Source organism: Nicotiana sylvestris, chromosome 4 (assembly GCF_000393655.2).
Source record: "Nicotiana sylvestris chromosome 4, ASM39365v2, whole genome shotgun sequence".
In the NCBI taxonomy this organism is placed as follows: Eukaryota; Viridiplantae; Streptophyta; class Magnoliopsida; order Solanales; family Solanaceae; genus Nicotiana; species Nicotiana sylvestris.
The window spans coordinates 129,462,231-129,488,305 of NC_091060.1; the positions used below are offsets into that span (position 1 = coordinate 129,462,231).

General features: G+C 37.3%; 2 protein-coding genes across 3 annotated transcripts; both read left to right on the top strand.

Moving 5' to 3' along the window:
• Positions 1 to 9,220: 9,220 nt before the first annotated feature.
• Positions 9,221 to 16,125, top strand: LOC104214709 (probable mitochondrial adenine nucleotide transporter BTL3). Of its 2 annotated transcripts, XM_070172229.1 has the most exons (5): positions 9,226 to 9,847; positions 11,568 to 11,612; positions 11,702 to 12,005; positions 14,603 to 15,070; positions 15,857 to 16,125. In XM_070172229.1, the coding sequence occupies exons 1-5, from the start codon at positions 9,375 to 9,377 to the stop codon at positions 15,923 to 15,925; spliced, it is 1,359 nt and encodes a 452-aa protein (XP_070028330.1). In that variant the 5' UTR covers positions 9,226 to 9,374; the 3' UTR covers positions 15,926 to 16,125. The 2 variants fall into 2 exon arrangements, with proteins under 2 accessions (XP_009762723.1, XP_070028330.1); XM_009764421.2 differs by lacking the exon at positions 11,568 to 11,612 and having other exon boundaries at positions 9,221 to 9,847.
• An 815-nt stretch (positions 16,126 to 16,940) lies between these two features.
• Positions 16,941 to 25,763, top strand: LOC104248762 (uncharacterized). Its single transcript, XM_070172230.1, has 8 exons — positions 16,941 to 17,504; positions 17,597 to 17,737; positions 17,917 to 18,141; positions 22,783 to 22,990; positions 24,458 to 24,594; positions 24,880 to 24,960; positions 25,124 to 25,190; positions 25,270 to 25,763. Exons 1-8 carry the CDS (start codon positions 17,197 to 17,199, stop codon positions 25,582 to 25,584), a joined length of 1,482 nt encoding a protein of 493 aa, XP_070028331.1. The 5' UTR covers positions 16,941 to 17,196; the 3' UTR covers positions 25,585 to 25,763.
• Positions 25,764 to 26,075: the final 312 nt, after the last annotated feature.

Genomic DNA, 26,075 nt, shown 5'->3' on the forward strand with positions numbered 1-26,075 from the left:
GATATTTTTAGGTTCATCCGCCCTCGAATAGGATATTTTGGGTTCATCCGCCCTCGAATAGGATATTTTGGGTTCATCCGCCCTCGAATAGGATATTTTGGGTTCATCCGCCCTCGAATAGGATATTTTGGGTTCATCCACCCTCGAATAGGATATTTTGGGTTCATCCGCCCTCGAATAGGATATTTTGGGTTCATCCGCCCTCGAATAGGATATTTTGGGTTCATCCGCCCTCGAATAGGATATTTTGGGTTCATCCGCCCTCGAATAGGATATTTTGGGTTCATCCGCCCTCGAATAGGATATTTTGGGTTCATCCACCCTCGAATAGGATATTTTGGGTTCATCCGCCCTCGAATAGGATATTTTGGGTTCATCCGCCCTCGAATAGGATATTTTGGGTTCATACGCCCTCGAATAGGATATTTTGGGTTCATCCGCCCTCGAATAGGATATTTTGGGTTCATCCGCCCTCGAATAGGATTTTATTTTCAAAGTTGTTGTTGAAACCAGGCGCCCACCTGAATAACGAGAGGAATACTTTTCTTGTCTGTCCATTGCATATTTTAGGTGCCCACCTGTATAACAAGGGAATACATTCCATGCCTTTACCAATAGGAGACGCACTTCCTAGGTCAAGTTTTACCAATAGGGGACGCACTTCCTAAGTTTTGCCCATAGGAGATGCATTTCCTCCTAAAAGTTTAGTTTTACCCATAGGAGATGCATTTCCTCCTAAGTTTAGTTTTACCCATTGGAGATGCATTTCCTCCTAAGCTAAGTTTTACCCATAGGAGATGCATTTCCTCCTAAAGTTTAGTTTCACCCATAGGAGATGCATTTCCTCCTAAGTTTATTTTACCCATAGGAGACGCATTTCCTCCTAAGTTTAGTTTTATCCATAGGAGACGCATTTCCTCCTAAGTTTAGTTTTATCCATAGGAGACGCATTTCCTCCTAAGTTAGTTTTTACCCATAGGAGATGCATTTCCTCCTAAGTTAATTTTAGAGTTCTACCCATAGGAGATGCATTTCCTCCTAAGTTTATTTTAAAGGTTGTTGTTGAAATCAGGAGCCCGCCTGAAGAGAGGAGTGGCGTTTATTTTAAAGGTTGTTGTTGAAATCAGGAGCCCGCCTGAAGAGAGGAGTGACGTTTATTTTAGTCAAGAGTTGTTGAAATCAGGAGCCCGCCTGAAGAGAGGAATGACATTTATTTTCGAAGTTGTTGAAATTGGGAGCCCGCCCATAATAACAGAGGAATACATTCAGTCTTTACTTTCAAGTGTTGAAGTTGGGAGCCCGCCCAGATAACAGAGGCATACATTTCAGTCTTTACTTTTCAAGCGTTGAAGTTGGGAGCCCGCCCATAATAACAGAGGAATACATTCAGTCTTTACTTTCAAGTGTTGAAGTTGGGAGCCCGCCCAGATAACAGAGGCATACATTTCAGTCTTTTCATTTCCAGAGTTGAAGTTGGGAGCCCGCCCATAATAACAGAGGAATACATTCAGTCTTTACTTTCAAGTGTTGAAGTTGGGAGTCCGCCCAGATAACAGAGGCATACATTTCAGTCTTTACTTTCAAGTGTTGAAGCCAGGCGCCCACCTGTATAATGAGAGGAATACATTCCAGTCTTTACTTTTCAAGTGTTGAAATTGGGAGCCCGCCCATAATAACAGAGGAATACATTCCAGTCTTTACTTTTCAAGTGTTGAAATTGGGAGCCCGCCCATAATAACAGAGGAATACATTCAGTCTTTACTTTCTAGTGTTGAAGCCAGGCGCCCACCTGTATAACGAGAGAAATACTTTTCAGTCTTTACATTTCATGTCAGGCGCCCACCTGTATAACGACAGGAATACATTTCAGTCTTTACATTTCATGTTTCAGGCGCCCACCTGTATAACAAGAGGAATACTTTTTAGTCTTATACTGCAGATTTTGGAAATCAGTAACCCCACCGGAAGGTAGAAGGTTACAACAGGAATCCCCAGCAGGAAACAATAAAGATCCCCAGCACCGGGAAGCAGAAGGCTACAACAAAAATCCCCAGCATTCAACCAAGTTATAAATAGCAGAAGCTCGCCTCAAGAATGCGAGTCAACAGGCTGAGATGGTCAACAAAAGCTGGTCACAAAAACAAAAACAAAAAAAAACAAGAAAAGAAAAAAAAGAGAGGAAAAAAACGAATCCAAAGCACGGAAGTGGAGAACAGATGTGGTCTGCTCAAGAACTAGCACCTACAACTTGCAAGTATCAAGGTTCAAATCCAAAGTCTGTATGAAGCACCATTCAAGAGTCAAGATCAAGTTTCAGAAGACTTAAAGATAGGAATCCTTGTAACTAGTAGCTGATAGGTTTAGTTAGTCTTTTTCAGTTATCATTTTGATGTAATGACAGGACCGCGGACCGGAACCTCAACAGAACGGCACCTCGATCGGCTCTTCACCTCGGTACAATCTACCATCTCTCATTTTCGAACTACACGTGGCATGATTCCTGTATAACCAAGTATATGTAGGCAGCTCAGATACCAGGGCTCGGTCACATTCCCTCCCTTTCCTTAGTGTAGTCCGTCCAAGTAATGGTCGGGTCAAAAACATGTCTAGTCGTTCTTTGTCGGAAAACTCTTCGTGTTTCCAGTCAAAGAGGGGCAGCTGTAGACACCGGATTTTTGACCCTCCCCGAGAATTTTCACATTTTTAGCGTGAATATGTGAAATTGGGTCTAATATAGCCATTTTAACTATTTTACTTTATTTCATTGCAAAAAGAAAAAATCACAAAAATACATATATAAACTTTAGTTTATGTATTTCTCATAAACTTCAAAAAATACAAAAATTGTACTTTATTTTGGTACTTTATATAAATTCGAAAATTACAAAAAAATATAATTCTATTAATGTTTTGTAGTCATTTTAATTTTGGAAAAATACAAAAAAATATTACTTTATATTTTGTCTTTATTAAAAAAAAACGAAAATTACAAAAAAATAGTTTTATTAATATTTTGTAGCTATTTTAAATCTTGAAAAATATTTAAAAAAGATATAGTTTTGTTTAAATATTAGTCTTATTTTTGGTAGTTATTTTGCTTGCATAGGACTAGTTAAGCAACGTCGTGTCCTTTCTCGGGTCCGGGCAAAAGAATAATATTCGGGTTCAAACTACCCGCTTTTAGGCCTAATTTTCGGACCTAGCCCATAATAATCCGAGTCCGCCACACGTGGGGAACACGGACGGAATCCCATACACGGGGAACCCCACCACGCGTGGGGAACACAAGCCTCGAACCCCACCACGCGTGGGGCTCATTTTTCTGGACAAATGGGCATTAATACACGGACAAAAGAATTTGGAAGAGGAGGACTTTTGAAAAATTTGAAAGGAGAGCACTGTTGATCTTCTTCAAAGAGAAGAACCAACAGAAAACCCTACAGACTTTTGAAATTTCGGAAGGAACTGGACTTGGACATTTTTCTGAAAAAACCAACGGACAGATTTTTTTGAGAGGGAAACTTGGACACTATTGATTCATCTTCTCCAAAAGGAGATGAAGAAAAACCCTAGGAGCCTACCCCAAAAGAAAAGGTGAAACCACCATTTCCTCACCTTCCCGATAGCCCCCTCCATCGTCGCTACAAGCTACCAGTCCAACTCCATCACCATCTCGTCCAAACACCTACCCAAAACCAGCCGCGACGCCCCCATCTCGTCCGAACGACCATCGCTTTCTTCCTCCATTTAAATCCGACGAGCACTGTTACTTCGCCTCCGTCGTCAACTGAAACCAGTCACACCCCCACGACAACCTGCTGAACCAGCAGAATCCGGCGACTATCGTAACCCTTCCACCTCCGTCAACCACCCGCAACCCTACTATTAAAACCCTCCACAGCTGCTCCATCCTCATCACCTTGCGTCAACAACCCACCACCAGTCGACCATCCTCCTGTCTGAACTCCCGTCGTCACTGCACAAACGACCCTCCATAGCCGCGTCGACCACAGCCCCAAGCAGCCCTGCAGCTGTTTCCCCTATCCTCACGCCACTAGCTGAATCGGAGTTCATGGAGGTGAGCTGCTCGACCTTGTGTTGAAGTCGAGTTCCAGTCAAAGTCCAAAAGTTGAGTCGAGGTCCGGTTCGTCGAGTTTGTTCCGAGGTTTCGTCTTTGTTCCTCGTTCAGTGAGGTCCGACTTGAGTCCCGTCGGGGTCGTGTTTGTCGTTCTGAGGTTGTCGAGGTTCACAGGTTATAGTTCTTCATCCTTTGTTTCATTTCATTCGTTTTGCATATTATGGTTCAAGGCTAATGAGAATATTCGATATTGATGAATGTCAACAATGCAATTTTTGTTGTTGTGTTAAAAATGTTTATTCTATGTAGTTACTGCATGCTTAAAGTAAATGTGAGCATATGAACGGTTTGTGTTCGTCTTTGTTAAATTGCTTTGCTTTTTTTCATTTTTTACCATGGATATTATTACCTGTTAGAATCGTTGTTTTTTTGTCATTGGTAGAAAATCGTAGTTGTCTTAAGTTTGCCCTCAAATAATAAAAACGAGACGAGCTTCGCCACATAAAAAATGTACAGATTGCGGAGCCCTCACAAAATATATGCATTAAACACTTAGATTCCGGGACGGGCCGTTTAGCAAATTTCACGGCCCTACCCCAAAAATAATAATACGCTAGTTGCTTTAGGCGCGCCTTTAATAATGTTATCTCCCTAAACTCGGGTGCACATTTATGTGACCCAAATCCAAATCTCAACAAAATCGAAATGTGTCTCTAATCACGGGTACATTGACTGTGGCGTGGTCTGAGATGCATTTCCATGACGTTGCAAATTCATTTTTAAAATAATAAATGGGACGAGCCTCGACAAACAAAAAATGCAAATTGCGGGGCCCTCAGTAAATACTTGTTTTAAATTTACTTAGAATTCAGGAGGGCCGCTTAGCGAATTTCGTGGCCTTCCCAAAATAATAACACGATAGTCTCTTTAGGCGCGTGTTTAATAATCTACTTTCTTAAAACTTGGGTGTGCATTTCATGCGACCCAGATCCAAATCCCAAAACATCAAATAAAATATGTTCCGGATTGTGGGTGCATTTCATGTGACGCAGTCCAAAGACATGTTTTAAGCGATGTTCACATTCTTTTGAAATAATAATAATAAAGCGGTAAAAAGTTAAAATTGGCACATTGGTTCATAATTGTATTTAAAATCAGATAAATAAGCCGAATATGACAGTTGAGCGACCGTGCTAGAACCACGGAACTCGGGAATGCCTAACACCTTCTCCCGGGTTAACAGAATTCCTTATCCGGATTTCTGGTACGCAGACTGTAATATGGAGTCATTCTTTTCCTCGATTCAGGATTAAAATTGGTGACTTGGGACACCCTAAATCTCCCAAGTGGCGACTCTGAAATAAATAAACCAATCCCGTTTCGATTGTCCTTTAATTGGAAAAAACTCCCCTGCACCCTCTCGGGTGCGGAAAAAGGAGGTGTGACAAGCAGTACCAAAACAAACCAAATGAACTCAAAGAGACGACCAGAACCACTTGAAACTTTCAATAGGCTAAAGTTCAATCAGAAACCATTTCAGCTGGACTCAAAGTCACTCAAGATCAGTCTAGTGTATTTGAATTAGGAAAATGAAATCACTGAAGCAAGAAAAGAATTTCAATGACACAGTGAGACTTCTCAGTATTTCTCTCTGTTCTCTTCAAGCTTAAAACTCTCCAAACTGATCCCTCAGAAGCTGACTGACTCTCTCTCCAGTATTTTAAGTGTTTTCAAACTTCTCTAATTGCTTAAAGAAGAACTGGCTTAAAATGTTTTCTCACCAACCGATTTCTTCAGGACTGGTGAAACTCCCAAGAACTCTCTCTATTTCTCTAACACTCCCCTCTTTCTCAATGACTGATTCATAGCTCTTTTAATATGTATACCATTAGTGCTCAATCCACTAACATCTTATCTTTTTAATTCTTTAATTCCCCCCCTCCCATCACCCTAATGCTTTTATTTTAATCACTAACGCCTATTTCAGTCCCTAAAATCAGCAAGTGCATTCCTCACTATTATATGTTCCTTGCCATTATTTAATTCAATTGGTATGAGCATACTATATTTTAATCAATTCCTTTTAAGCCTTATGTTTTGTTCCTCACTAACACATTAGATTAATGGTTAATTAAGTACTTTACTGACAGCCCACTAGCAAGATCATTTGCCAAACTTTTAAACCCCCCACATTACCCTCATGATATCCCAGAAATTACTGTCCTATCCCAATTCCCCCTTCAATCGGTACCAACCCCAACAGCTATAACCAATTCAACTCATCAAATTCAATCAGCAGTTCAAGCTAGAACTCAGATCAGATCAAATAGCATAAAAAATAAAGACCAATGAATCCGAACAAAAATCATATTGAACTACCAAGGTCAAATTTCAGACCATGATTGACACAGATACATGGGAATGACTAACTATATTCACAATTCTAAATTAAACTTAGGCAAAATGAATGATCACTGTAAACGCACTGAATCGACAAACAAACTGAACTCATATGCAAAAATGATGAACAACAAAGAAAAGGGAACCAAACATCACACAAAATGAAACAATTCGAACCAATAATAATAGCAAACACTCATAGTTCTAAATTAACCTTAAACACAAAATGTAGGAACACTGAGGATAAACTGAATGGAGCCCTGAGGCTGAGAACAAAACAATCGACACCAAACAACTTGACGAGAACTACTAAACTACCAATATGAACGGATTAATCGACAAAACTATTTATAACATATGTTAATCAACAAAAGAAAACTGGACCAAGAAAAAGGTCCGAAAGAGGAGGAAGAACTACTTGACAAAAATGACGAATTAATCATTCAAAATAAAACAACAACAAAAGAAAAAGGAAAATAAAAGAAATACCTCGAAATTTCCGACCAAACTCAATCTGTTTCAATCGACACTTTTTCTTGAAATTTTGAAGCCAAAACGGACCTTAATCGAGTGTTCTCGACTGAGAACACTCGACTAAAGTCGGTTAAAACCTCAAATTTTTAACTTCGTACACAGTCTGAAGTTTGGTTCTTTTAGGGTTTGCCTTCGATTTGAAATTCGAAAGGCTCTAACAAGATTCAGACAGAACTGGGGTGGGATTTGGGACGAGGGTAGCTAGGTGGTTCAGTGGTGTAACTTTGGGGTCAAATGGACGAACTAGGGTTTTGGGACTGATCTTCGATTGAAGATTCGAAGCGTATGGTACTGATTCGAAGAAAACTGATTCGGGATTTGGAAAGAGGATGTCGTGGGGAGGCTGTGGTGTAATTTTGGGGTTGTTTGGACCACCGGAACCGCCGTGAGGCGATTTCCGGTGGGCAAAGCACGGTGGTAGGGGTGGTGTGTGTTTTGGTCTCTGAAGAGACGAGGGGGGGGGGGGTGTTTGGTATATCAAAAATTAGTTGATTAATCTGGGTCGTTGGATGATGGGAACCAACGGTCCAGATTAATTCACTTAAGCCAAACGGGGTCGTTTAGTAGTAACGGGGGTCGGGGCGGGTATAGGAACGGGGTAAGAGAGAGATGATCTTGGCCGTTGATGGATTGAGATCAACGGTCCAGACTGAGCGTGACAGAAACGACGCCGTTTGGGCGGTCGTTTGCCAGATCAACTGGACCGGGTACAGGGGTGTCGAATTGGGCTGGTTTTTGGGCCTCGTCGATTTCTTTCCCTTTTTTTTTTTTTTCATTTTTTCCTCTTTTCCTTTATTTCCCTTTTTTAATTTATTTTTTCAAAACTAAAATCCTAACTTTAACTATAAACCAAATTAAAAATACCAATTAATTCTTGATAACAATCATCACACACAATTAAATACCAATTAAAATAAAACCACACAATTTGACATTGAACGCCAAAAAAATGCCAAGTACATCTTTTTGTGATTTTCATTCTCGCAAATCCAAATATTGTTTAATTAATTCCTAATTGTAAAATTAAGTCCTAAATGCATATGCAACACATATTTTTGTATTTTTCTTAATTAAAGTAGAAATAAACATGCACAGACAAAATACAAATAAATCACAAACAACACAAAACTATTTTATTTTGAATTTTTGGGAGTAGTTTTCGTATGGCAAAAATCACGTGCTCACACGTACGAGTGAATATCATTTAATTCAAATAAATATGTGGATTCATTGGCACAAGTTCATCAAGTAAGCAGGAAAGAAATATAATGTATAAATTAAGTAGGTTAACTAGATTATATCATTATAATTTGCATGAAGTATGATACTTTCACGTATCATATCAATGCACTATTTAGTTATATCTCCACTTAAGCTGGAATTAGTTATATGATTCTTTTTACAGAATATTAGTAAAAAATAATTAAAATATTTATATATAAAATATAAGAAATTTATGTAAGATTTTATTTTTCAAATTATAAGTGTCTTTGAAAATTCTTTTACCCGATTTGAGAGATTTGATTATCCACATGTGTTGGATATATACAATTATCTCTAGTTGTTTTTAAGTATTTTTTATACATATATAAAAATTTAACCCAAATGGATATACTCATGTTAGGACTAGTCAACTAGTCACTAGAGTCCATGAATTTGAAGTTTTGAACTATCATTGTGGTGTCTTGGCTCTTATAGCTTATTCTGATTTAATTGTTTAATGAAGTATGTACTATCACTATGCAGTGCCTGCATTTACAGTTTAATTATGTAGCACAAAAAATACAATAACAATCACCCAGTAAAATTTCACTAATGGGGTCTGTGGAGGGTAATGTGTACGCAGACCTTATCTCTCCCGAATGAGTAAAAGAGACTATTTTCGAAAGATCCTCGGCTCAAGAAGACGAAAAAAGATAATATCAGTACCATCAATAGAAACTATAAGAAAAATAATATCATAAAAATGAGAAAGTAGATACAAAACAAAAGCGATAAATAGTATATAGACCCGGTATCATGGAAAGGAAAGAGCACTAAGACGCAACATCGTCAATAACTGACTTCAGACAAAAATCCATAACTGACTTCGACAAGAAAGACTCGATTACCCTTGACACAAAAAGTAATTTATTGTTAATAATGGTACTTTTCTTTTCCTTAATTTAATAATAGTACACTGATATACCACACAAAAAATAATTAAGAAGGCTGAAGCCGCTCACTATGCGGCGACATAAGCAACGCTGACCGCCATTTTTCCTTCCTTCATCCGCCCATCCAACATTATCCCATAACAGTACATACTTTGAATGCCAACGAATTTCAACAAAAATTCTTCTTATCTTAACTTTACTTTAGAATGCCAGGACTTCATGCCTTGTTTAAACATTTAGAAGGAAGTCAAACTCTTATCGAAAACCCAGATACAATTTTGTTCACTGGTGGCTTATTTCTTGACCCATTAATTCCTTCTTCAATTACCACCACCACCACCACAAATTTTCTAAACGGCTCTTCAATTGATGATTCTAATGAGTTACATTCTCCCATTCGTCGTCGTAGACCAATTTTCAGGCGAGAAAAGAGTGTTGGTGCCGGTTTTGTGGGTAAATTCTTGTGTTTGAGCTTATCAGTCAAGAAGAATACTGGCGTTGTCGCAAATTCCAGTGAATGCTTGTTGAGTAATAATGGAGATGAGAGTTCCAAGGTGGAGGAGCCTAGTGACGGTTCTGGAGGAGGGAGGAAGCGAAATATTGGGTTACGGGGACGTCGTGGTGCAGTGAATACCACTAAACATTTGTGGGCAGGAGCAGTTGCTGCCATGGTATCAAGGTTCGTGCTTTTCTCCTATCGAAGTGTTATAAATTTCAATTATGACATTTTGAACTAACTCGGAGTTATTGCATAGCTGACTTTTTTATTGCACTTGATCTCCTATGCAATATTTAAAACTGTGGTAGGGAATTTGCCCATACTGCCTTTGAGGTAAAATCTGCTTGACTCCCTAACTACTCACATACATATTTTTACTCGCACTTAAACGTTGGAAAGCTAGGAAACAAGGAATGTGCCATTAGTTTTTCAATATATGATAGGGAAAAGCTGTGAATATGGATGAATATGTGGGAGAAAAGGGATGCTCTTTTTACAGAAAAACAATAATGCGGAGGGGCCTGAAATTTTAATATAGGATATGGACAAACTTAAATATGGAGAAAAATGTCGTCAAAAGGAGATGGTTTCAGTAAATGGTTGTTAACATGATAAGTGCTGGGAAACACACGAGTCTTGTTTTATTTATCACTATGTTGCCGTTATAAATGGAAGTGTCATCAGTGTAGTAGCTATGCTTGTGTTGTTGTTTTAAGGTCAAAACTGTTGAGATGAAGCATTAATATTTAATGTGATGTTTGGTCTTACTCATACCTCGTTTTCTTTTTTTGGATATGTAAACCCCACCGCTGAAACCCCCCATCCAGGAGCAAACAACAGCCCTTCTCCTATTTTGCTCCCTTGGTGACTCTAAACTCTTAGATCCTTTTTACTAGGCTAGCCCTCCCTTGTCTTGGGTTTACTTTCACAATCAAAGGCCTATTTCCGTTAAGTTATAAATCCATGTTTTAAGGCATGCACGATAATCCATTTTGCTCAAACTTTTAACCTTTGTCTCATTTTTCAGTTACTGTTCACTTACATGGATGTCGTGGTTTTTGTTTGGATCTTGTTACATTACTGTCCATCTTTGTAAAATAAAAGCATCATGTTCTTCTTAGGCACACTTTCTTCACTTCATTCCAATGTAGAGATGAATCAGAAGTAAGCTTTTACCCAAAAAGCTAGGCCTGTTACTCATAAAGTAATCCATGTTTCTATAATGTTGTTTATATTTTCCTCTTCTTCTTTTTTCCGCCAGAGAGCAGGAGAGGGGGTTTAAATCTTTCGTTAAAGTCAAGCAAGACATTCACATTGAGAAGAGGGACATCACGTTTTGACCTATAACAATAATGATCTGAATGCTTTCAGGAAAAATCCTTTTCTTTGGATTGAGCCTCTGGACATTCCTTACACTCAAGTTTTTAACTTCATTTTTAATCATACGGTTTTGAATACAAAGAAGTTAATTTTTGTATTCCTAGAGTTAAAGATATGTCTTTTTCTTTTCCCATCTTTTTGGTAAGTATAAGTTTCATGCTTCCAAATTGCCTCAATCATGTTATGCAGTTTTCTGAAATTTGAACCAACATGAAACTTCGGAAATGGTCCTTATTCTGAAACTATTCAGAGCTTATATTGAGGAGAGGGAGCGATTACCGGTCAATCAACCCCTTTATTATTTTTGAGTCTTTGTGCACTTCCATTTTCTTATTCTCGTTTTCTATCCATTTTCTCTCTGGCATTGTGATGGTCAGAGTCGACAACTCATTGTATGAACTAACATCATAGCCCTGTTAACTTCTTTATATTTATTTGATTACTTGACATTTGTTAAAATAGTAAAATTGGTAACAGATAGTCTAGTTTATATCCTTCTAAATACCTCCGATTTTTTTAGGTTTGAGATTAAGGCATTAAGCATGCTTTTGAAGTTACTTCTAAGGTAGTTAACTCTAAATCGATGTTGAAATCAGTTTCTTCGTACAACTATCTTTTGCTTCAACTCTGTATGAATAAATCTTGTTTTAGCAGAACTGTTGTTGCTCCACTTGAAAGACTAAAGCTGGAATACATAGTTCGCGGTGAGCAGAAGCACTTAGTGGAGCTCATCAAAACGATTGCAGCTACTCAAGGCTTGAGAGGCTTTTGGAAAGGGAACTTGGTCAATGTCCTTCGTACTGCTCCTTTTAAGGCAGTTAATTTTTGTGCTTTCGACACATACAGAAAGCAACTCCTAAGATTATCAGGAAATGAAGAAACTACTAACGTCGAGAGGTTTGTTGCTGGTGCCGCAGCTGGAGTGACTGCTACTGTGATGTGCTTACCACTGGACACCGTAAGTTATGAGATATGGAAAATGCATTTTTGTCCCTTTGATATTTATAATCTTCAATTAGGCCCATCTATTTTGCGTATAAGCACATAAAACTGTCAGTGCATCAATTTTAGCATTTTGATCGTCTAGCAGTCGGCAGAATTGTCAACTTTAAAAACCTTTTTTTTTCTAGTTCCATTTTTTATATAATTGTTTCTTTCTTTAACATTGTTAATCCAAAAATAGCAAGAGAAAAGGAAAATAAGAAATTTCTTTTCTCGTCTCCATAAACCTTCTTTTATGTTGCGTATAGTTTCCATTCCTTATATACAATTTCTGACTCTCAGCCTCTAGCAATCCAAAAGGGCAGGCCGCAAATACAAAATTATATCCAAAAAGAGGCCTAAAATTATCATGTGGAGTTGAAAAAGGAGGTATTTGTCCGTATAATCTTATGGTTTAAGTTCTGCAACACATTAGCTGCTTGTCAGTTCGATCTGCATCATTCATTCATTATAGATTTCTGCCAGTAGAAAGGAGACATCTTTTTGCTAGGGACTTTGATTTTGCATAGGAAATTCAGTAACCAATAAACAAAAGATTCTTTATTGAAACAATTAGTTCTGGAATTGAAGGAAAGCAAATTGATATTTTGGGTATATTATCTTCAAGTGCAATAATTCTGCGCCCATCCCATTTTTCATCCAACTATCCTATTTCTTGTATATTTCACAGTTGCTTAAGGGAAACACGTTAAAATTCGGTAGTTACTCTTTCTGATTCATCTGCTGATGAGTTCTAACTTATCAAGCAGTTTTGCCTCTAAACCTTTATTGTTTTCTAAGCATTTCTTGGTGAGTTGTGGAAGGAGATAGCGGGTGTGACAAGGGGAAAGCAATGCCAATTAGTGGCAGAAAGGACTGGGAAGGTGGGGCAGTGCTTGTGAGAAGCCTTGGGCTGTGGACCAAGAGGGTGGTTAAGGAAGAAATAATTGCTATTGATAAATAGACTCTTGTCAACTTCCCAAAGTTTAAAGCTTCCATCATCCTCGAGCAAACTAACTCCCGAGCAGAATAAACACTATTAAGCACATCACAGGGAATCATGACTAGAAGACCCTTAAGCACATTCCTTTTTGTTTTTGCTATTTTATTGTTATTGATATTAGGACTGTGCATAATATGGTAAATACCGAATTACCATACCGAAACCGAAAATTTTGGTATTTGGTATTTCGTTATGTGGTTTAAGTTTTTAAAAAGTTTGGTATTAGGTTTGGTATTTCGGTATTTACCGAAATATATACTAAGTTACACAATACACGTATTATTGATTGTAACCTACTAAGTTACATGTTGAGGTTGGTGGTCCTTGTTGTATTCTCTAAGTTCAACAATTAACTCTAAGCAAGTAACAAAATATTTTCAATGATCAAATTTATTCGTTATGTACCTTTTTTCTCTGTGTATTTTGATACTTGCTGGTTTTGGACAATGATTTTGTCAACAGTGAGCTTGGCACGTTTTTATTTTTGTATTTGTGAGTACTTTAATTAATGAGAATATTACACTCTATTGCTCTCTTCTATGTATTAGTTAATATTCAAGCCGAACAACAGAAGTTACCGGAACGAATAAACGGAATACGAAAGGAGAAAAGCCGAACCATACCGAATCTAGTCCGATATTGGTATAGTATTTTAAGAAACCGAATACCAAAAATACCGAATCAAAATGTCTAAATACCATACCGTACCGACCGAAGAACACCCCTAATTGATATAAATAAGATACCGAAAGATAGGAAAAACTATTGAAATAAAAAACAAAATAAAACTAAGAACTATAGAATTTTAACTTTCATTTAGGATTAGTAAATACTGTTGAGGCCTTAATGTTTTTTCCTAAATCAAATAATAGAAGGGCCCCAACTGAAGTTGGCATATAGGCAGGGGCAAAAGAGCGAATTTCCCTGTATAAAAATTTAGTATAATAGCTACTGATCAAGAAAAAGAAGAGAAATGTACATCAGCTTTGTCTGAGAGAAAAACAAAGAAAGGGATGAAAAGATAGAACAAATCTTCGCTCCATCAGTGAACCAGCAAAACAAAATGGGTACTGGACATTGTCTGTTATTGTTAATACGGGCCAAACTAATTTCTCCCTTATCTTTCAGGTCTGATACATGCTTATAATAAAAGATAATGCATGTTTGAATTGTGTATGGAATGATGTTCTGTCATTTATTAGCATCAAAGACCTGGTGTTATTACTAGTTTTTATTTCTCTGATACATGCTTATAATAAAAGATAATGCATGTTTGAATTGTGCATGGAATGATGTTCTGTCATTTATTAGCATCAAAGGCCTGGTGTTATTACTAGTTTTTATTTCTCTGATTTGAAAATGGAAGCAACTATGCTGAAATAGTTTGCATTTCATTCTTCCTTTAGGAATGTGTAACATTTTTTTTTTTATAAATAGAAATGCATAACGTGTTCACACCAACTGATTTCCTTATTAGATTGATTATCCTCCTAATGATTGGGGAAGTTTGATTTCCCTCTGGCTTCTTCTTTGTTATTTCCACTGTTGCCTGATAATTTAAAGCCTTTCAGATCCGGACCAAGTTAGTGGCACGGGGTGGAGAAGCCTTGGGCGGTGTAGGTGGAGCTTTCCAACACCTGATCAGAACTGAAGGATTCTTCTCTCTTTATAAGGGCCTTGGACCCTCCATCTTGAGTATGGCCCCAGCTGCAGCTGTCTTCTATAGTGTATACGACATATTAAAATCAGCTTATTTGCATTCACCTGAAGGAAGAAAAAGAACTCAGTATATGAAGCAACAGGGAACAGAGCTCAATGCTTTGGACCAGCTTGAGTTGGGACCTATGAGGACCTTGCTCCATGGTGCTATCGCTGGTGCGTGTGCTGAAGCTGCAACCTACCCATTTGAGGTCATTAGAAGGCAACTTCAGTTACAAGGCCGAGCATCTAAACTGAGTGCCTTGGCAACTTGTGCAAAGATTATTGAACATGGGGGTGTTCCAGCTCTATATGCAGGGTTAATCCCTAGTTTACTACAGGTACCAGTACCGTTGTGGCCATGCATTATTTTTAAAATACTTTTGTCATCAGTAAATGAGTCATTTTAATCTCAGAAACTGAATACCACTCTTCTTCCCATCGTTGTGCTCCTCAATACGCATATGGAAGTAGCAATTGTTCATTAGGTTAAGATAGTCGGTTAGCTAGAACAAGTATTATCAGCTCTATTTTACTGTCTTTATGGTTAAAACCTCCTCTCCTTGCACTGATGTAAAACTATCTAGGAAAATGGATAGCAAGAGCGGGGGAACTAAGGGATCGTTTGGTTGGGAAGCAAGTTATCCCATGATTAATTATCCCGGGATTAGTTATCCCACCCTTCCATGGGGATAAAAAAACACTACAATCCTGGGATAAGTAATCCCGGATTAGTTATACCACGATTTTATTCCAACCAAGTGTGGGATAAACTCATCTCAAATTTAATCCCGGGATTAATTATCCCTTATCCTTCGTACCAAACGAGCCCTAAGAGAACAAGATTCTGAGTTGTGGCCTCTCTATTTTCTGCCTTTTATCTTCCTTTTCACCCTCTCCTTCGTTTTATTGGATTGCCCCTATGGCTGACTTTTTCTTTAAATAGCAGAAACAGTACATCCAGATCTAGAGAAATTATCATATTTCAGTTCAATTGATTTGCATATTCTATGATTATAATATTCCAAATTCAACCATAGCTTTGAGGGATTGAGTTCATTTTCTTCTTTTCAAATCTCGTTACTATTAAGACTTCCCATTCTCACTATCATGTTCTGAATCTTCAGGTGTTACCTTCAGCATCCATAAGCTACTTTGTCTACGAGTTCATGAAGATTGTTCTCAAAGTGGAATGACGAACATCTGTTGCTAATTAACGAGGTACAGAAGCATTGTATTAGAATGTTATTCATCACATGATATTAAAGAGGTAGGGTTTAGTTTGTTGGACATTGAAGCTAAAATTTCTCTTTAACACTTAATGAAATGTTTAGCTTAGATTCAGGCTCACAGACTCGACGCTATATTTTACTCAGTAAGATCATCTTTATCTGTAGTCTGTACCACTATTTAAGCCCAAACCCCTTTAACCACAATCATCTCATTTACATGTTATGGTCTATATTCAAATTAATGAAATTCTTTCACTATAATTCTCCATGTTGTCAAAAATCCTCCTCTGTCCCAACAGGAAAAAAGAGTTTATCAAACAAAAATGCTGGTATTCTCTTCAACAGGCTGAAAAGATAGCTGATTAATGATTACCTTTTTGGGGAAATGAAAAGGGTGAGGAGAGCAACGATAAAGAGAGTAAATTATAGTATTAATAACTCGGCGGTGATTGATTTACGCTTATAATGTAACTCAAATCGAACAACAGTTGGATGGATATACGCCCATTTTAACAATTAAATGAGTGCATCTCTTGTCAAACTCGTCCAAGCTTGTAAAAAGGTCAAGATACACCTTTAAGTGAACGTATCTAACTCACGGTGCCCTTTCAAATTTTTTCTGTTTATATACCAGGAAGAATGTGCAATCTCTCTTCCTTTACTTCCATGTTTCTAAGCAAATGATGAGCTCCTTTTGTGAGAAACAATTTGGCAGTTAATTTGCGAGCGGTCTATAAACGTAAGTAAAGTGAAGTTCTTTGGGAAATAATATCATTCTCACGTTTTTAAGGGGACAGAGAAAAAGTCAACGGTAAAAGTAAAAAATCTTAAATCCATCGTTAAGTTATTACTACTGTAATAATTTTCGGTGGATAAAGGAGAGAATTTTGTGAGAAGAAAAAAGGATACAGAATTTTGCAATTTCAGCCCTTGAAGCAAGTCAACGTTTAAACATGAACTTTTACACCGAGACACAGAAGACCCATAACCAGAAATCATTTATAAACTCCGCTTTTTAAAATGGCAAAATTCTGCCTCTATTCCTGAAATCTTCCACCAGTACTAAACTAGTGTTGTATTTTAAAACGACAATATAAATGGGGAAAAAAAACTCAATCCAAAAAATATATAATAAAATATTTCTAAAATCTTCATCTGCAATCATACGTGTAACATTTTCACTTGCCCTTCGATAATCACACAGTTTTTCCCCCGAAAACTCTTTCACCGCCGCTATGCCGCCGTCCGGCACCGGAGCTGAAGCCGCTGCCGGCGGCCGCTGCACGTGCTCTTCCATCGAAGATGAAAACCAAAACCAAAATCAAAGCTGCCAGCATTGCCGGCGATCGACTCTGCCTTCCTCTTCGTCATCTTGCTCGTTGCTTAGCCTCGAATCCTATCCGGTTCAGGACTACGATAAGCTTTGGAGAATCTATAGTGCCTCTATTAAAGGCTTTACCATTGGCGCTGGCCTCAAAGGTGGCCTCGCTATCTTCGCTGTTCTCTCTCGGCTACGACGTAGAAAATCGTTGTCCTCTGCGAAGTAAAAGTTCTTTTCTTTTGAATCATCAAAGCTTTTTAGATCTCAATTTCACAGCTATGCTTATCTCATTTGAGTTTGTTTTTCATGTTTAGGAAAGCGCAAATGGTGTCGAGCAGTGACGATATAATTTTGGCACTAAAGGAAACATTAAGATATGGTCTATTCCTTGGCACTTTCGCTGGTACTTTTGTATCCGTTGATGAAATTGTATCTGCTTGGGGCGGTCATCGAAGGTACCACACTATATATGTGTGTGTGTGTTACATTCAAAAGTTTTCAGTTCGTTTTATTTATGTACACACAAATACTTATTCTTGAATTTGTTAAAATCAGAAAATTTTGCATTTGTTATGAGAGTTGGGGAGAGGATTAACGTAACAGTAAATGAAGCAGAAACTTAATTGAAATTCAGGACAGCTAAGTGGAGAGCATTGCTAGCTGGTGCAATCGCGGGGCCATCAATGCTTCTTACTGGTAACACACAGCATACAAGCTTGGCAATTTACATTCTTATGCGTGCAGCTGTGTTGGCATCGCGTTGTGGAATAAAAAGTAAGCGGTTTGGGCTCATATGCAAGCCTTTAACTTGGGCTCATGGAGACATTTTCCTCATGTGTCTATCCTCTTCACAGATCCTGTAAGCATTGTTTTTTCTTCCTCTTGTAGGGGCCTAATTTCATATAGATATAGGAGTAATGACTTTTTTCTGTGATTGCAAGTCATATACTTCTTAATCTTTATGTATGTATGTATGTATATATATATACATATATATATATATATATATATATATATATATATATATATATATATGTTATTATTCCTAGGCAATCTGGTTTCCTTTTCAACAATGTAAAGCTGCAAGTTTTATGCATTGTTAGCACTTCTTTTTTGATAAACTGTAATGTCATGAACAAGTAAACGTTTCTCTCATTGTTGGCTTCGTATTGAAGTTGGCCAAGAAATTAGGTACTTTCCAAGTCCTAACACGAATGAAAAGGTCCCCGAGAAATGGTCATTGCCTTTGAACTTCTTACCCCATTTTAGTGGAGAGTGAAAGGCTACCTTGAACAACTGGAGGACGAAGGTGAGGTATCGATGGGAATTCATGTTTACATCTTGAAATATATCATTTCTATTGTCTGTATGATGCGGCCTTAGAGACTTGCATAACTAATTAGCTCTTTCAAAATTCTTTTGTTGGGTGGGTGGGGTGGGGTGGGTGGGGGGTTCTAATGGAAGTGACAACTAAATAGTCAAGTTGCACTGGGCACACTATTAGCAGCGGCTTACAAATTCTTAAGCTGTATGTTCCACTATTTATACATGCATGCTCAGTCTTGCATGTATTGAAGTTGTTATCTCAGATGGTAGTCAGAGTGCTGATTGGACACTGACATTTCAGTTAGGGGTGTTCATGGTTCGGTTTGGGTCGATTTTTCCCTAAAAAGAAACCAAACCAAGTAAGTCTGTTTTTCAAATATTAGAACCAATTAAGTCGGTTTTTTTTCGATTCGGTTTATGTCGGTTTTTCGTTTTTTTCGGTTATTTGTCGGTTTTTTCTTAAATATAAGACATACACTATCAAACACACATTTAGGCGACCACATTTTCAACGTAACACTATCAAATCAATTGCCCTTTGAGAAATCTATTATTTACCAAGATATATTGATGATAATTGAATTAAACAGTGATGAATAATTTAAGGACTCAATTAAAAATATATTATTTTTAACAGGAAATAGATTCTTACACTTAACAAAAGAAAACTACCAATTAAACTAGAATGTAAAGGTAAAAAACTGTACTAAAAGTGCAAACGATTAATATTTACTATAAATTTTAAAACTTTGTATAAAAGTATATATATATATAGGTGTAATAATAAATTTAAAATAGCTACTCCTATATTCGGTTTGGTTCGGTTTTTTTAATTAGAACCAAAACCAAACCAAATTTGATCGGTTTTTAAATTTCAAAACCAAAACCAAACCAAACCAAAAAGTATCGGTTTTTTTGGTCGGTTTGGTTTGGTTTTCGGTTTGGTTCGGGTTTTCGGATTTTTATGAACACCCCTAATTTCAGTAGTCTTAGAACCAGAAATATTTAAACTGATTCAATCCCACTTGATAATTTTGTAATATGTTTCAGGAAGAGTAGAACTGTCATATCTGAATCAGGTTAATCTCAGATTCTTTATTTGTCTGTCACAGAGGCGGACCCACGTGGAGAGGAGTGGGGTCTCCGGCCCCCGGTAAATTCGGAAGAAATTATCGGTATATATGTGTATATTCCTTCAAAATATGATGTATACCTCTCTAGGACCCCTCAAACACAAAAGCACTTTGGGGCACTGGTAGGAGCTACTACTTTTATTCCAAATACCTAAGTTCGAATTTCTGTGATGTTTTAATACCACACAAGAGGGGGGTGATTTGTGTGGTGTCCAATTTTTCGCGTGCACAGATTATAGAAGGACCTGGTTCTTCTATGTGTTCCTTATATTACTGTTGCGGAATAATAAATGCAGAAAGTAAAGAACACAAGGATTTTTACGTGGAAAACACCCAACTCAAAAGGTGAAAAAACCACGACCTACTACCCAGTAGGATTTTCTCCAAACACTTCACTACAACTCTTTGTCAACAACAAAGTTTACAAACTCTTGCAAACCTAAGGATTAACTCTAACCCTTATAGCAACCAGCCATAGACTGTTGCGAGCGCTTCAAGTTAACTCTAACTTGAACAATACAACTCAAGTTTACAACCTCTTGCGGCCCTAAGGATTAACTCCAACCCTTATAGCAACAAGTTGTTGTCCAAGTTGTTGCGACTACTTCAAGTTAACTCTAACTTGAAAGATACAACTCAAATACCTAGTACAATTTGCTTTTAAGAAAGCTGAAAGGTACAACTCAAAACGCCTACTACACTTTGAACTAAAAATAAAGAAAGACACATAAAACTCTTTATGGAGCTGGTTCTTCAATCTGGTTCGTGTAGCTTCAGGATCACACTCTTAAAACTCACAGGAATTGCTCACAAAATGCGTTGCTATTTTGCTCTCAATTCTTGCTTAATTTCAGTATGTGTGCATCACCTGTAAAAGAGAACAACATTGATATTTATAGAGTTAGTAAATAAAGATTAACTAGAGTTCTAATGCTTTACTCTTCCTTGGTGGAAGAGTTCTAGTCAACTTCAACTTCTAACTCTTCTCTTATCTTGGATAGAGTTCTCTTCAAGCAAGGAGTCATGCTCCTTGTCAAATATGCAACCTTTTCGTTTAGGGAATATCAGATATGACCACTTATACTTATCCCTTTCACGTGCAAGCCTTTTGCTTAATTCTGTCTGTCACCTGTGTATCCTGTCCATGGACCTGGTTCATGCATGTGTTCCTTTGTTAATCATCAAAACCAAAACCGCTCAGGTCAACACTCTGCAACTACACAGCTGCTTCCCACGTTTTTTATTTTTTTGTTGGACAATTTTAATATGATAGCCCAATGGCCCATATTTTAGTTGGAAAATATGGGGAGAAATTCAAAAATATCCAGATTTACAAGTGGTCATTTTAAAATAGCCACAGTTTCAAAAGTAATCGAAATTTAGCCACTTTTCATGTAAAGATAAATCTGAACTAAAACACTATTCAAAATCCGGAAAAATACTCCAGTATAATATACTGGAGTTCCAATATAATATACCGGTCCAGCATAATATACTGGAGATTGGAGCACCGGTGCTCCAATCATATACTGGAACTTTCCGCATGTTGGTGTTCCAGCATCATATGCTGGAAGTTCATACACAGGTGCACCGATCTCCAGTATATTATGCTGGAACTTTCTGTGTTGCAGCAAAATAGTGACTATTTTTCAATGACTTTGCAAATGCTGGCTATTTTCGAATAACCAATCCGAAAACTAGCTAGCCCGTGCTATTTTTACGAAAATATGGTCAGCCCAAAGACCCATATTTTTAGCTACTACCAGTTGCCCATTCTTTTTTCTTTTACTTAGTTAATGTATTTGCTTTAGTTTTTTCCAACGGACCCACCCCCTTTTACTTTGAGTTAAATCCCTAAATCAAAAGCTTCTTCTCCAATTCTCTCTCTCCACAAGACAACTTCTTCCCCAATTTTCAAAACCCACAGGCAACCACCAGTGATTAGTCCACCTAAAGCCACAGGTAATTGTTTCCGGCGTGACCCTACTGCTACAAACACTGTTAAGGTACTGTTACGGTGCCCCTACCACCTTTAAATCCTGGGTCCGCCTCTGGTCTGTCACAAGTTACAACGAAAGAACTGTATTATGATTTTGCCTTACAAAGAATGTGGAAAAGTATATTTTAATTTCAGTAAGAATTGTGATTATATGACTTGTCTTGAGATCCAATACTCTAATCCCTCCTATCAATGTAAGTAGAATTCTGTTAGTATAAATCTTGATGGCATGTGTTTAGTTTAACCGATGAGGCATAAAACTGCAACACGAGATAGTTGACATGTTTACGCTTTCCTTTGAAGAAAGTAACACCGTATTTCCAAAGCCCTAGCTCCCTTAAACATATGCATGTATCTTAAATGGAAAGTTTTATACAAGGCAAAGCCTCAGTCATGCACATACCACTGTCTTTGTATGTATGTCATCCCCAAGCACAATAGGTTTAGGACACCGTACATTAACAATGAACCGAAGTAACTGTTTGAGCTGCCGTACTACATTAGCCCAAGTGGAATTCCTATGTTAATTTGACCGCCCAAAAAAAATTGTTAATTTGACCGCCCAAGGGCCAAGCTAACTTTGGCTTCTGGTGATGATGTGGGAGATCTGTGTGTACTTGTGTTAGCAACAACAAGAAGAGGTCAAACTTGTAATACTTGAAGGAAGGGGCACAGTATGTACTTAAACAAGTCATCCTTTTGACATATTACAGTGTACACAGCAAAGTCTAGTAATCTAGATATGTTGCCTGCATGAAAAAGATACAATTTTGTGCTTCCATAGGATCAATTCTGATTACAACTTCCTGCGGAAATTTACCTAAAACCTCTGTCTACAAGTAGTTGTTAAACACTTGGTGTCATCCGTCTTAATAAAGATTTTAAAAAAAAAATATTTTTCCGGTTGTTTCGCTGAAAAAATGTAGTAAGTTCCGCATTCAAAACCTGATTTACTACGAAGACCTGATTTGCTGATTCTGAGAAGCCTATGCCCTTCTGAGCTATGCTTTTCTCTCATATTCCATTTTTTTATTTATGTCAGGTCCGCTTATATATTGAAGCAAGATAGTCTGCATCCATCTTACAGATCCTTTCTCAACAAACATGGTGGGAAATCTCAGGTTATCCTGCAGGGTGTGCGAGACCTGGCATGTGGGAACTCTGTAGCCAATTTGGATGCGATAGAGAATCATTACAAGTCTAATGGTGTTGACATTAAGCTGGATCCACAAATGAAAGTACCCTGCTCGGTATGTCACAATTTCTTGTTCCTTGGCAGGAAAAATAGTTCAAATATGACTGCTGGTTTCTATTTTTTTTTTTTTTGATAAGTAATTAAAGAAATTAGAAATTTATGCACTAAGCCAGTACATCAGGCATAATTAGAGGTTGTGCAAACCCTCTATTGTCTCTTCAAATTTATGACTGCTGGTTTCTATTTAGTTGGGTTTGCTCCTGCTAAAGCAATTTTTAGCTACTTTACAAAATGCTGGGGGAAAAGGAGTTAAAATATTTACTGTGTAGAGCTAGAAGTTGGAGGCTTGGATTGAGGTTGTTTTTTGTCCTCTGTTTCTATGATTTTGTATTCTTAAAGCTTTTGAGGTTGTTTGGGTGTTTTTGAAGTTAGGTTTAAATTAACAAACTTTTAAGGTTACAACAAGGGCTCTTGGGACTTGACTGATATCTTCTTATTAAGGGGTCCGTAAATCGACGAGATTGGCTATTTCTAGCAGTCACTACTTTATAGATTATGTATTTTACCATATCTTAGTTCTTTTTCTATTTTGCTGTTTGTTATTATCCTTTCGTTTTATCAATACTTTTTAGAGCTAATGAAGACAATGTGGTATCTGGAAATTTCTGTGTTTGTGGAAGATGTGTTGTTCGTTGTTTTTCTTATACTGTACTCTGTAAGGACATTATGATATATCATTCGTTTTTCTTTCATGCTGTATTTTGGGGCTATGTGAAATGCATTTAACTTGAACTGCAGAAAAAGTTAGGAGTTATGATTTATTTACAGTAGGGAATACCCATTTTAGACTTGATAGAGAACTTCTATTATTATTATGATTATTATTATTATTATTATTATTATTATTATTATTATTATATATATATATATATATATATATATATATATATATATATATTATTCTGGTAATGATGATGATCTGAGTGAGCTAAATGAAAAGAATGAGGATTCATATCGCCGACCCCAACTTGTTTGGGACTGAGGCATAGTCGTTGTTGTAGTGAATACCCAGCTGAAGAGGAGAACCATCTGAGGTTTGATATGTGTCACTGATATTTATCAACTCTGCATATCAAGAGTTCTTGAAAGTAAATTACATACAAAGTTTGTTCACTGGTATGCTTCACTGATTAGCTTCATATGAAAAAAATACCTTTAATGTTGTAGCCTCTTGTATACCTTATAAAGGGTAAGCCACATATGATTTTTCATCCCAGGATGTGGCTGGATGATGCATTGCCCTAGCATACTTTCGCTCTACCTGTAATTGTTATGACAAAACCAAACATCCTGTTATTTTGGCCTCTATTGCAGACTCTTGATTGTGTGTCATGTGTTTGCCTAAAGTAGGTGCCACTACTCTAACTTGAAATTTCTGGTTTGATGGTAATCAAGGGTTGCAAGATTACTTGGAATAATTTGTTGATTCCAAGTTTTTTTTCCCTTTTGGATGTTCGTGCAGATAGTACATGAGAATCAAGGTTGCGGTGCACATTTTATTTCTTTTCTAATTCAAGCTTACAAGAGGGCTTTGCCAGTTTACCTTCCAGTTTATTTAGTTCCCGCACTCATTGTACATCGTCAAGGGCTCTTGAAAAGGTACTCAACGTTGGTTTCTTAATGACAAAAGTATTTGTCTTCCTCGTTCTTCTCTTGCATCATGATTGCTAAAATCTGAAGCATTATATATATATATATATATATATATATATATATATATATATATATATATATATATATATATATTAGTGTAGTTGTTACTATACTAAGCAATTATTTTATACATTTCCATCATGATAGTCCATTTTATTTCCAAGCTCTATAATTGTACAATCATCTTCCTTCAGCTCCAGTTATTACAACATTTTGTGGTACTTTTTGCAGACCTAACATAATTTTAGCAAAGGGTCTTCTTGGTACGGCAAGGTCGAGTCTATTTCTCTCCGTGTATTGTTCATCTGCCTGGTAAGAACTGTTTTGCCTTGTAATAGCATGTTATTGTCTTTGTTATTATTTCCTCGTTTTTCTAGGCCTTTTTATCAGACGAGGTTAAGCCCCCTCCACGTTTTAGTCCTCTAGCTTTGAATGTTCATTTATCTCAAAGCTGCATGTATTATTTCATTGGTAGGTTATGGACATGCCTCCTCTTCAGGCTGTTCAAGAGATGTAACATTCCCATGGTGGCACTGGGAACGGTATAGGACCAATCAATTAATTTTCTTAACCAGTTGTTTACTTCTCCCACTATAAAGTTAACATAAAATCTTTTGGCAGTTCCCTACTGGTCTGGCCCTGGCAATTGAGAAGAAGAGCAGAAGGATAGAGATTTCACTCTACTGCCTTGCTCGTGCACTTGAGAGTTTCGTCACGTGCATGGTCGATGTTGGGTATTTGCCTCGGTCTAAAAATTTAAAGAGAGCCGATGTGGTGATTTTTAGCATGGCAACTGCAATTATCATGCATTGTTATGCTATAGAGAGGGATGTCTTCCGATCCAAGTACTTGAATGTTCTTGATTGGGTGTTTGGTGTGCCTCTTCCCCCCTATGAAACCACTCCTCGCAAGAACAGGAGAAGCGATTCCAGCTAGCTATTATGCGTTGGTATGCCATGCCTCATCACCACAAGGAACAGTCTCATGTTGTGATGAATAATGGATTATTCCTTTTTCCCTTTGAATTTAAGATGGTTGACGTTAGTATACCATTCTTTTTCGTGAGAAACGTCTGTAAACAAATTTATCTTTATACACCATAGTGCCACAGCAAATCTACTCTGAAGCGTAATATTAACCGCTCTTGAGAAATTCATATTTCGTCAAGGCCTTCTAAAATTGTTTCGACGTAAGGTCATCTGGAATGTTTGCAGCAAATTACGGAGCTCAACCTTGACTTGTTGGCATTTCAAAATAGATATTTTTTGCCACCATATAATACAACAACAAACCTAGCATGATCCCCCAACGGGAGATGATGGTGTGTACACAAACCTTTGTGAAGGTAGAGAGATTATTTTGGATAGATTCTCGGCTCAAAAAAACTATGATAATAATAAATTCTTTGTGAAGGTAGAGAGATTATT